At 40.6% G+C, this 12,233-nt stretch overlaps 1 protein-coding gene across 2 annotated transcripts in view; it reads left to right on the top strand.

The window, feature by feature from the left end:
* Positions 1-11,947, top strand: part of igf2r (insulin-like growth factor 2 receptor) — a 43,367-nt gene extending 31,420 nt beyond the window's left edge. Inside the window, exons 34-51 of one of the 2 annotated variants that reach the window (XM_032542518.1) lie at positions 96-255; positions 607-715; positions 1,400-1,481; positions 1,633-1,766; positions 2,683-2,832; positions 2,962-3,126; positions 3,493-3,697; positions 3,988-4,140; positions 4,530-4,764; positions 5,798-5,934; positions 6,286-6,403; positions 6,922-7,068; positions 7,226-7,410; positions 8,323-8,509; positions 8,609-8,758; positions 8,870-8,939; positions 9,534-9,824; positions 10,884-11,947. In XM_032542518.1, coding sequence (XP_032398409.1) covers positions 96-255; positions 607-715; positions 1,400-1,481; positions 1,633-1,766; positions 2,683-2,832; positions 2,962-3,126; positions 3,493-3,697; positions 3,988-4,140; positions 4,530-4,764; positions 5,798-5,934; positions 6,286-6,403; positions 6,922-7,068; positions 7,226-7,410; positions 8,323-8,509; positions 8,609-8,758; positions 8,870-8,939; positions 9,534-9,824; positions 10,884-11,048 — 2,843 coding nt within the window. In that variant the 3' untranslated portion in view covers positions 11,049-11,947. The remainder of the gene's footprint in view (positions 1-95; positions 256-606; positions 716-1,399; positions 1,482-1,632; positions 1,767-2,682; positions 2,833-2,961; positions 3,127-3,492; positions 3,698-3,987; positions 4,141-4,529; positions 4,765-5,797; positions 5,935-6,285; positions 6,404-6,921; positions 7,069-7,225; positions 7,411-8,322; positions 8,510-8,608; positions 8,759-8,869; positions 8,940-9,533; positions 9,825-10,883) is intronic. The other variant, XM_032542519.1, reaches the window with a different exon arrangement.
* The last annotated feature ends 286 nt before the right edge of the window (positions 11,948-12,233 follow it).

The following is a 12,233-nucleotide window of genomic DNA, read 5'->3' as shown; positions in this document are numbered from 1 at the left end:
GATAGACCTAAAAGAACATAATTAATGTGTAGTTTTAAATAAAACTATATTTGTGCAGTTAATAATTCTAAAATGTATGCATACTTGTGTTCTAGCTGTGTGTATTAAGGATGCCACGACTGCGGTGAGCGGCGGGCAGGTGAGCAAGAAACTCTCGTACAAGGATCACGTTCTGGAGCTGACGTACGAAGGAGGAAGTCCCTGCTCAGCAAACCCCAGCCTCAAACACAACACCATCATCAACTTCATCTGCAGGTACTTCCAACTTCTCCTGTGCCTTTTACTCTTTAGTTTTTGTATTAACGTTATTACACAAACACTATCCATGTGCTTCAGAAAAGCAGTGCAATCCCGGAAGGCTTGTATCATTTGGCTGCGCTTTGCTGTCATTTCTTAGAATTCCACATGGGGGAAACAGAAACTACGCTCTATAGCTTTAATGGTTATATTTTATTTTTTAAATATATTTAATATTTTGACAATTATGTCAGCTTTCAGGTGCTTGAAATGTTTGATTTTTTTTTGGCAAAAAACCCATAATGTATCTGTCATGTGAACACTGAAATATCTAGCTATGGTCTGAGTCTTTACATTGTGTTTGTACAGGCCACCGAACATAGGCTCAACCCCTTCAGAGCCTGTTCTCATTGACACCGATGCTGAGACTTGCACACACTTCTTCTCTTTCCACACACACCTGGTCTGCGAACAGCCAGTAAGTATGTCTGTGTACATTATGATAAGTCGGAACATGCTCAGCCTGTTTTCAAGGTGAACCAAATTCAAATGTTGGGAAACTTTTGGAGAGAGAAGGTCCAAACATGTTCTTTGTTGGAACATCCAACAAAGCAAAGACATAACTGAAAAGGAATGTGCTTTAGTTAGTAATTTAAATCAGATGTATGTTAAGTTATGCATGTGTGTCCTGTGATATAACTTCCTTAACATCACAAGATGATAGCCTCAAATTTTTTGTCAAAACGTGTCTGCATAGTCAGAAGAAATGAATGACACGTGCATCTAAACAAAGTGATACCGTTGTTATTATCTCCACTTTGGTTGTGGTGATATTGGCTTTTCACAAAGAAATAGGGGTAACACTTTTCTTGACAGTATCGCAGATATCCCCTGGTAGTGTCATCCTGTTTAACGTCAAGTTGTCTTTATACGGACCCTCCAAAGAAATTAAAATGCCATGTTGTCATGATTGCCATGCCTGTTTCTGGCTTAAAATGTTTTAAGAAACAAGTTTCAGTGAAGAAGCCAGACCCATGGGACACGTTCGTCATTTCCGGTTTTCATTATTTTGCCCATCTACTGTTACTGTTCATTCATAAAACGCTACAAGGGTGCACCGCTGACATTCATTTTTGTCCTTTTTTATTTAATTACTTTTCAGGTTAAGTGTTCAGTCCAGAACGGCTCTGCTCTTATTGACTTGACTCCTCTGATTCATGTTAGCGGATACTACACTGCAACAGGTCAGTGGGCCGAGGTTTCAGAAACACTCAGATACAGATATCAGACTTGAGATTTTTGCATGCAAATGAAGTGCGATATGCATCATTTATCGTACTCAACATTCATCCAGATTTACTGTTTCGATGTTCCTGTTTCTACCCTCTTTTTCAGACGAGACAGTGGGCGTAAGTGACGGATCTCCAGACTTCTACATCAACATCTGTCAGCCTTTAAACCCCATCCCCGGAGTCACCTGCCCCGCTGGAGCTGCCGTCTGTAAGGATCCTGATCATGGACCTCCTGTGGTAAGACACTTACAAGCACACACACACACACACTTTACTTTGACCTCACTTTCATGTGGTTTGATGCCTTTATTATCAAAAACCAGAGCACTGACTTTGGACTGACAGCATGTTAAAAGGTCCGATGGCAACAGGACAACAGACTTAGCTATTTTAGGGACTAGTTGGAAGTGGAAATTCCATCAGATGTATGGTACGGCATGTGTGAAACTCAACATACTTCCACAACAATTGAGGGTGTTTTAACTGGAAAAATGTGATGCTTTTTTTTAAATTACACCTAAGATTAGCAATAAAACATCTTCAACACACCAACTTGTTAGAAACAATGTGGCTGCGTAGTCAGTCATTTTGGAAGGATGTTGATTTAGTTTTGAGTAATGTAGTTGGATATAAGATTTCTTTCTCATGCACTGTCTTGTACTTGGGTCATATTTCACTTGTAACAGTACAGAGGGATAGGTATCTGGTGAAGATACTCCTTATAGCAGCAAGGAAAGCCATAACCAGAAACTGGTATGAGCCTGATTGTCCTAAACTGCAATAGTGGTTTGAGGTCATACAAGACATAAGGGCAATGGAAACGTTGACTTTTGTGCTAGGTTAGAGAGAAGGGAAACAGCACTTTGTGATATCATCCATGTAGCATCCATGTTAGGCCCCAAAATACACTTAATACCTTTTATTATATTCCTTCAAAGTCTTCACAACATATTGTAGGAGTCTGGACAGACATCAATGTAAACAGCAACTTGACTAGTTGGCGGAGGCATACTAACGCAAGGCCGTACTTCAGTTTTTTTGTATGATGATTATGATAATCCTTCTTGTCCTGTCTCTTTCTTACTGTCTATTTTTAATAGTTTTGCCTCCACCCTTTTTGTCCTTTCATTCTCTGTCTTCTTGTCACTTAAAGGACATTGGGCGAACCACCAGCGGCCCTGAGATCAATAAAGCAACAGGGGAAGTGTCCATCACTTACAGCAGCTCCACCAAGTGTGCTGCAGATCCTGCACAGAACTACACTTCGACCATCATCTTTACCTGCCAGAGAGGCCTGCAGCTGGTCAGTCAGCACTTTCATGTTTCACTTTTATGATACAAATACTTACACTTGCACTGTGACTTCTCTGAGGATTTTGTTCAACCTTTCAAAGCAGTGACCATTTATATATCTTTTTATATCTTTATCCAGGGCTCTCCACAAATGCTGAGGCTGCAGAAATGTGTCTATTTGTTTGAGTGGGCGACCCCTATAGTCTGTTCAGATGACACCCACACAAGCACCAGCGGTTGCCAGCTCACAGACTCCCAGCTCCAGTTCACCTTTGACCTGTCCGTCCTCTCTGGTGAAGTCCAGGTGAGCTCAAAGGCTTGTTGTCTGTCCACCAAGATTCTTTATATTTTTTATAAATAACCAGGTAAGCCGATTGAGAATACATTTGCAACAACGATCTGTCAAATTTACACAGTTACACATAATACCTGGAACCTGCCTAGTACAATCAGTCTTTTTGTGGGGTTAAGGCTTTTGCTCAAGGGAACCGCAGTAGTGTTAATGAGTGAGGGACAAGCGCTCGTTAATATTGTTTGTTTTACATTTCACTATAGCTGTAATATTCTTTTCTGTAAAGGTATTCAGTTTTCAGGTTTTTTACTTCATGGTGCTGCAGACTTTGGGTTACCATGTTAGAAATTGTAGTAAAGTTAATACTCTGTATGTCAGGTACCAGCGGGCTCCAGCATCTACCACATCAATGTCTGCGGCTCAGTGGCAGAGCCGGCCTGTAAAAAGAGCACAGTTTGCTGTGTGTCTGGTTCGGACAAGTCAGTTTCATCATTTGGCATCAGCAAGGCCATGACGATGGACTTCAAACATGACGAGGAGGCCGTACTGATGAAGTATGGTGGAGGAGATGCATGTCCACCAGGTAGGTCTGTTAAACGTTAAACTTGTGTGTGACCCCTTCAAAAGGCCCAGAATTGGGCTTTGGACCTTAGGTCTTTCTTTATGAAGATAAAGGTAGAAATCAGAGTCTGTGTTTTTAAAAGCTTTACTAATATTTCAATCTGCTGATATTTGTAGGATAGTATAGATCAGGTCTCTTTCTTACACTGTACAGTGTACTATCAGGAGCAAAAGGGATCATGCTAATTAGATAAGATGATACTTTGGAAATGCAATTGAACAGGTATTGAATGTGTTGTTTGTGTGCTCTAGTGACCGATGAAGGTGAAGTGTGTGTGTTCCCCTTCACTCTCATGAAGAAGTCGTACACAGAGTGCACCAAAGAGGGAAGGACAGACGGCAAGATTTGGTGTGCTACCACTGCCGACTATGACACGGACAAGAAGTGGGGATTCTGCAATGCAGGTGACAGCTTTTTGGAAAGAGAACGGAAGCACCTAAAAACACAGAAAGGAGATGTGACCACTGCAAAGTCACCGCTATACCAAATATTACTTGTGCTTTGAAAAGGTTTAGAACTTAAAAAGTAGAGCAGGCAGACAGGAAAGTACAGTGATAACAAATCGATGAGCAAAGTTGAAAAATGTCCACAGTTGTTAACATGACTAATCTAATAAGATCTAAAATCTAATGCCTAATCTCACCATTTCAAAGCACCCGTGTGCATTTTTACACTAAAAGCTTTTTCTCATTTGTTTGAATGTTCCAAAATGCTTTTGTGTTTTTGCATTTTATCACCTTTTATTAATTCTCTCTTTAATGAAAACCATGCTGCCGCTCTCTCTTTCCTCCAGTTTCTGCTAAGCGTCAGTCCTCCATACTGTTTACCTGCAACCAGACTGCAGGCCACGGCTCGCCACAGCTGCTCTCAGAGACGGAGGGTTGTTCAGCCACTTTTCAGTGGCACACCAGTGTCGTTTGTCCACCAGTGAAGATGGAGTGTAAGCTGGTCAGCCAGCATCAGACCTTCGACCTCCGAACCCTGTCCTCCCTCACTGAGCCGTGGAAGTTTGGCCACAAAGGAGATTCGTAAGTCTGGCTTTAGTCATGGTTGGCCACGGTTTTTTAATGTCTAATGCTTAGGGGTGTGACGAGACACTCGGCTCACGAGTTGAGACGAGACACGAGACTGGGTTCAGGAGAACGAGAAGAAATGAGATTTTAATACTATTTTAAAGAAAACTTCAACTAAGAAATATGATTGGAAAAATTATGTTTTTATTCAATCGAAAGCGCTGTGAAAGGTTTTGCCAAACTCAAATGACAAATGGCTTCTCTCCTTTACAGTATAACTAACCCATTTAAACCCAATAACTACAGCAGTAGCTTCTGACTTCTAACTGAAGCTGTGTGTGACCTTCTAACTGAACTGAACACTATTTTTAGGATTATTTTTATAGTGCAAACCATAATCAAAGTTATTCTTTCAATAATCAAAACGTTAGCAGAGACTGACCAATTTATTTCTTTAAGCATGATACGCTGTAAAGCCTAAGATGACATGTCCTCATTATCTATCATACGTCATTTCATATGTACAGTGGAAATATTTCTCTTTTCTCAGAACTATAGTTACAACGAAACAAAGTGTTTTATTGCAGCAGTAAACAAGGAAGTAGGCTGCGCTTGTATTGATTTATGGCCATTTTAATACGAGGGAAGAACATTTCATTTAATATCATTAAAAGTAAAGTTAGGGTTTGCCGTCTGCTTCCTACTCTTTTAAAAATAGACAGAGAAAGAGAGCGATCTTACTGTTCCACCTTCACAGTAGTTGCAGAACTGAGGGGACTGACTAGCCTTTGCACCTAAATCTAAAATACAGGGTAAAATGAAATAAATAAATACAACAAATACAGTATATTGCCAAAAATGACTTGCCCTGCTTCACAATAGATGCTAGAAAAAGAAGAAATATTGCTGAAGTCATACATGTAGGTGAAAAGAATATTATAATATATAATTTGCAGAAATATGCATATTTCTGGCCATCCAAAGCTCTTAAGCCTTGGTTTCCTGAGTCCTGACCTTATTCAAATGGCATTCTTTGTTATGTTGTCAGGTATTATATCAACCTGTGTCAGGGTATCCACGGTGGGTTGCCAGGTTGTCCAGAAGGAGCAACCGTATGCCGACGCTCAGCAGCTGGAGTGACCCGCACCCTGGGCCGAGTTTATACTCAGAAAATGAGCTACGCTGGTGGGTGTTCAAGTCATGTAGACGTTTCACTGTGTTGGACTTTTTGATGACCAATAATGATATTTGCTGGAAGTTTCGAGTATCCTAGGGTTACCTTTTGTATATATTTTACCAAATTAGTTGCCAGTAGAATTGAAAAAAAGCTATGTCAATGCATTTTATTTTTTACTTCTATTGTTCCACAACAATTAAACTGAAAACTGCCTCAGAATTAAGCCGCAAACGGTTCAGGCTGTCAGGTAATCCAATGATAATAAATACATTTTTTAATTTATGTATTAAATGGAAATGATTATGTTGTACTGTGCATTAGAAAAGTTCCTTATCACAGTTCTCAAACTTCTTCTGCAGATGGAAAGATCTCTGTCAGTTACTCAGAGGGGGACCATGTCTGTGGTAACGGCGTGAAGGCCAGGACCGTGATCCAGCTGAGCTGTGGCTCCACCGTTGGACACCCAGCACTCATCAGGTAACACTCCACCTCAATGAAACCAGCTGGCTGTATGAAAAATCTCTTTTTTTTTTAAAGATTTTATCCAGAGATAAAATTATAGACATTTTTAGAAAACAACTTTAAGATAATATTTCCTCAAATTTGAATAATAATTTAATTGTCTAAATAAAAATAAGGACAAGGGTATGTGGGTAAATAAAATCAAAATGATTTTACATGTTCAGTCACATTATACACTCATTTACTGTTTGGTTCAGGGATTTCTAACTGCCAGTTAATGACAAAACAGGGTTATTTTTAAAGTTAAACTTTCACTGGTTAAAGCGTTTAAGCACATTTCTTGGCAGACTTATTTTTTGTACTTGTTTCATGGTCTTTCTTCACCTCTCTTTTGTTTACCAGCATGTCATAGCATAAGTTCAATTTACTCTGCTAGTTAATTGGTCCTAGAACTCTTAAATGTTGCTTTCTGAAATAGTCAATGTGACACCACGCTACGAGTGCCTGATTTCTATCTGTTTCTGTGTGAGCAGTGTTGACGAGGCTTCATGTGAGTTTGTGATTGGCTGGGAGACTCGCTGGGCATGTGCGGTGAAGCAGCAGGAGGTGGTGATGGTGAATGGGACGATACAGGTTCCTGACACGGGAGCCGTTCTCAGTCTGGGAGCGCTCTACTTCAGGTAGCACAAGCGCACACTCAGCCGGTCCACCTATGTTTTAATCCTGCTCCCAGCACAATCTTTTTTCCTGTAACTGACAAATATCGGACTTTGTTGCATAAGTGAGAACTCCTAGATTTCATTTTTAACCTGTGTTGCTTGTTTTTACTCTTCTCAGCCAGCATCAGGCGTCCGGAGACATCCGTCCAAACGGCGACCGCTACATCTACCACATTCAGTTGTCCGGCATCACCAACAACTCCCTGCCCACCTGTCTCGGTGCCAACATCTGCCAGGTCAAACTCGACGCGTCCTACAGACGCAGGATCGGCTCCTCCAGCGAGGCCAAGTACTACATTAAAGGTAATGTATTGCTTAGTTTAGAGAAATCAGAGATTGAAATCAGAGGTGTGAAAAATAATTCTATTTCTACTTGTCTTGAAGTAGTTAGTAGAATCCAAGGTGGTTGAGGTAGGTAAAAAATGTGTCTCGGGATTGCAGAGGTGTTTGGTTTGTCACCAACACTTTGGTCCAAATCTCTACAACTACTCCAGGTTTCCTGAAGATAAGTCAAATTAACATTGTTGCCACCAGCCAGTCAAAAGTTCCACATACACAACATTTAACTCCTTAGAAAAATAAAATGTCAATAATAGGTAAATTAAAGAGTTAAAAAAGAGCTGTTCTTTAAAGCTACAGTGCGTGGTTTCTGTCTACAAAACTGTCTGCTCGTCCACATGTTACAAGCCTTCCGTGATCAGATGTTCATTAATATCAAAAAGTTAAGCACTAAAGCTTTAAAGCAGATCCCTCTAAAATTTAACAACTGTTTTAATTTTTAGCTTAACTTTGCTATAATTAAAAGTCAAATAACTTTTTTTTTTTATAATTCTTACCGACTTCCTTTAACATTATTCTTCTTTAACATCCATTTAGCATTAGAGATTAGATTAGATTATACTTTATTCATCCCACAACGGGGAAATTTCCTTATCACAGCAGCAGCATTTTCTTCAATAACAGCAAAAAACACACAAACAAACGCACAAGAAATACAGGCAAAACAATAGACAATGATTATATGGTAGACTGAAAGCAAGCAAAATGGCGTCAAGTGCGGTTGCCATGATACAAGAAACAATATTGCGGTGTAAGTGACGTTAAAATTAAATTGAATGTGTAATTGGAGTAATAAAGCAAGAGTCGGTAGCATAAAATAAATTACTTACTTAATTAATTAACAGCATGTCAACAACGTCTCTGCTTTCCCATCAGGAGGAAACCTAGATGTGATGGTTCCCTCTAAGTCGGAGTGTGGGCGAGAGAAAACCAAAATGGTGTCGTCCACCATCATGTTCCACTGCAACCCCTCGGCAGGCGTCGGCATCCCCGAGTTTATGATGGAGACGGATGAATGTCAGTATCTGTTTGTGTGGCACACGGACGCTGTGTGTGGTCTCACGTGAGTAACAACGTTCACGCTGGAATACAGTTTTTACTCCAGACAACAGAAGTAGATTCATGAATACGTAACTTCTTCTTCTTCTTCATCTTTTTGCAGAACTGTCAACGCAAAGACGGATGACGGCGACGGCAGCGAGACTCCAGCTGTGGCCAGGCGAAGCAAGGCAGCGGGGGTGATGCTGGGTCTCCTGTTGGTGGGGCTGTGTGTCTGTCTGCTGGGGCTTTTACTCCACAAGAGAGAGAGGAGGTGAGACCCAGAACATCCTACATATGTAGATATATGAAAGATGTAAGCAGATTTAAAAGTATGTTGTACTATTTTTAACTTATGTGTCTGCTCGTCTTTGTCCTCTAACAGAGAGCTGGTGATCCAGAAGGTTGCTGGCTGCTGCAGGAGAGGAAACCAAGTCTCCTATAAATATTCAAAGGTGTGTTGATGTAATAAATTAATCAATTCTGAATTGGTTTACGCACTTTCCCGTGTGAACGCACTCTTCCAGACAATAACAATTTCTTGCCTTTGAGAGGGTACTGCATCTAAAAACTCTTCTCTTTCTGTGGCCTTTTATGACTCTCTGCATCCTTTCATCCAATCATAGACAGTGCCATGTATCATATGAAATAAAGGTTTCATTTCAGAAGTGTGTGCAAGGTTACCTGGTAGCTGTTCAGTTCCTCAGAAAAGACCTGCTGCTTTGTTCTTTCCCTGGTTTTTACATTTTTTGCAACTTCAAACCTTTGTAATTACGTAATGCAGATGACTCACCAACCTGCTACGTGCCTCTCAAATATTTGAAAGATAGCTTTCTGTGGCCACCCCGATCACGTCCTCTTCCGCTGTCACACCAGCACCTACAGCCTATTTTTAAAGACCAGTTTATTAATGGAACAACAGCCTTTGAGGCTACTCGGCTCTCAGCGTGTAGTAAAGTCTGAGTGAAGATGACACTTCTGTCAAACAGGTGATTTATTTTTGTCCCACGTGATCTGACTCACTGTCGGTACCAACTTGAAATCCTTAGGTCAACATGGACGAGGAAGGGGGTGAAGAAGAGATGGAGTGGCTGATGGAGGAGCTCGAAGCCCCTCCCGCGTCCTCTTCCTCATCTACCCACCGAGGGAAGAGTAACCACGGCAACGGCCACATCAAGACCAAGCCGGTGAACACGGACGGTCTGCGCTCGTTCTCGCTGGACGAGCAGGACGAGGACGACGACAGCGAGGACGAGGTGCTGAGCGTCCCGGGGGTGCGAGTGGTCAAATCCTCCGGACCGTCGAGGGCCTCCTCCGCCCATCGCAGCCCCTTCCTCCAGGTCGGTATCGCCCCAACACCTGTCCAGGTGTCTTTCTTTCTACTTGGTGCTGAACACTACTTTTATTTAGTCTTTGTCATGTGACAAATTTCCTTGTTAGTTTTTATTTAGTCAACATCTTCCTGTTTGTTTTAGTTGACTTAAAGTCTTATTTTAGGCAAAGAAAACTACTTAAATTTTAGTCATTTAAACTAAAATTAAAACTAAATTTAAACATCTTAATCTTGTTTTAGTCATCAGGTTAAACTGAACATTTCAGTCAATCTAGTCTAACCAAAACTAATAATTGTGTCATTTTATTGAAGCTTATTTTGCTTAAGATATTTTTCTTGAATGAAAAACGCAGGTGGAATGATTAAGAATGCAGCTTTGCAGAATATGTCTGGTCTGGTGGTCCAATGGTACAAATTTAAGGAATACTTCCAGACATTTGCTTATTTATTTTAAACCAACACGAACAACTGGACTGGGACCCAATTTCTGATAAATCAAAGCATTTCGTTTATAATTTTTTCAGTCCTCAGCGTTTTGTTACAGAATTGGGCCTAAATATCATCTTGTTTCTTTCTCCCAACTCCTGCTGTTGTAATTGTTCTCTTGAGCTAAGTTATAGATAACCATCTCTTACTTAGAGATAAGTTACTCAAATAACATAAGAGCGCTGACCTGTGATGCTGGTGTTCTCTTGATATGGCGCATGCAGCACAGGTAGCAGAACAGCTGCATTTAACAAACTGTTTTTTTTTAATTAATCTATATTTTAGTCTTTTTTCATCGACAATAATGCATGTTCAAATGGTCCCAGTTAGTGTTTGATGATGTCGGTGCCGTTTCGTCATCATTTTGGTTTTTGTCATATAAAGAAAAGGTTTGGGACGAACATATTTCGTCATAATAATAATAATAATAATAATAATAAACTGAATTTGTATAGCGCTTTTCCCAAGCTCAAAGTCGCTTTACAGAGTAGAATCAGTGGATAAATATATATTAAAAAAAACTAGTTTTTGCTAACGAACTTACCGCTGCTCAAAGCCTCACCGAAGCCCTTCCTTTCAGGAGGAGAGTGACGAGGACCTGGTCGGCCTCCTGGACGAGTCGGAGAGGAAGAGGAAGAGGAAGAGCAGCAGACCTCGCTCCTCGGGCCTTAGTCACGGTAACAACACAGCAGGCAGCAGGAGCCGGGACGAGGAGGACAGTGACGAGGACCTCCTCAGGGTGTGATGTCACTTCCTCCATCACTCTCCTCCCCTCGACCAATCTGAACTCTTCTCTCTCTCAGTGAATGTCTCCATAACAGCAACAATGAAACAGCAACAACATAGAAGCAGAAAACCTTTCCTCTCTTATGGATCTTTGTTTTGTTGGACTGCACCTTCACTCGGCCTCAGACTCTCTCAGTCCGCCGTCCACAGACCGGCGACGTCGGCACGTGTTTCTTATTTATTGATGGCTGATTATTTGTGTACGTGTTCAGCAGGCTGATTCAGACCTGTACCCTATTTTCTAATATTTTGTCCTAATTTTGAAACAAAATAATAAGTTGCTTTACTAAAGTTACTTCAGTCTCACCACAATTCTCTAATATTGACTCTAAAAATCATCCCCAGAGGCACAATAAGCTTCTTTCTCAACGTTTTGATTCTTCAATTAGTCATGTCAGTGAAAAGATGTTAATTAAATAGTTTTCCTTTTTTTTTTTTTTTTTTTTTAAATGAAGTTGTGCCATTGCTTTAGCACTTTATTGTAGCATTGATTAACAGAGAATAAGGCTGTTTACATGTCTTTATTGCCGACACCGAAAAGAACACTTGGGCTACATTTGGAGTTGTTTTTTTGGTTTTGATTTTTAATATCCAGGATTGTATTTAATAACTAGGGTGAGATGTACAGTTAAGTAGCTAAATAGTGAAACAATTCAGCAGATTTTGGAATAAAAACAGCAACTATCAAAGACACGAGAAGGGGGAAATGGGTTCGGTTCCCTGGACGGCGACAGTGAAGGTGTCGGCTGGTTTTTATAAAGGGAATGAAGACACCGTTTGTCTTTTCTTGCTGTTTACAGTTGCTATAATAGCAGATGTTTCCTCTTTCTTTCCCCTCGAAAAGAAAGCGCGATGCCTTCCTGATGATGAACTGACTTCGCATTTTCATCGATGAATCGTGTCCGATGACAAATTGATTTCTTTTGTCTTGCTTTGATCAAGAGACGTTGTACATAGAGGATAATGTTCATTAATATGGACTTCATGTTTGTTTGTTGTCTTCACCGGTGAGTTGCTCACACATTTGTTTTTATGATTATTTAAATGGAGATGGCCTTAAGCGTGAATGGATGGTCGACGAGGACAGAGGTTGAAAGTGAAACTGGAGATGTTAGTTTAGGTTGTGTGTGCCCCCCCCCCCCCC

The sequence above is a fragment of the Etheostoma spectabile genome, chromosome 18, assembly GCF_008692095.1.
Source record: "Etheostoma spectabile isolate EspeVRDwgs_2016 chromosome 18, UIUC_Espe_1.0, whole genome shotgun sequence".
Taxonomy (NCBI): domain Eukaryota; kingdom Metazoa; phylum Chordata; class Actinopteri; order Perciformes; family Percidae; genus Etheostoma; species Etheostoma spectabile.
This window is presented reverse-complemented; position numbering and strand designations above follow the sequence as displayed.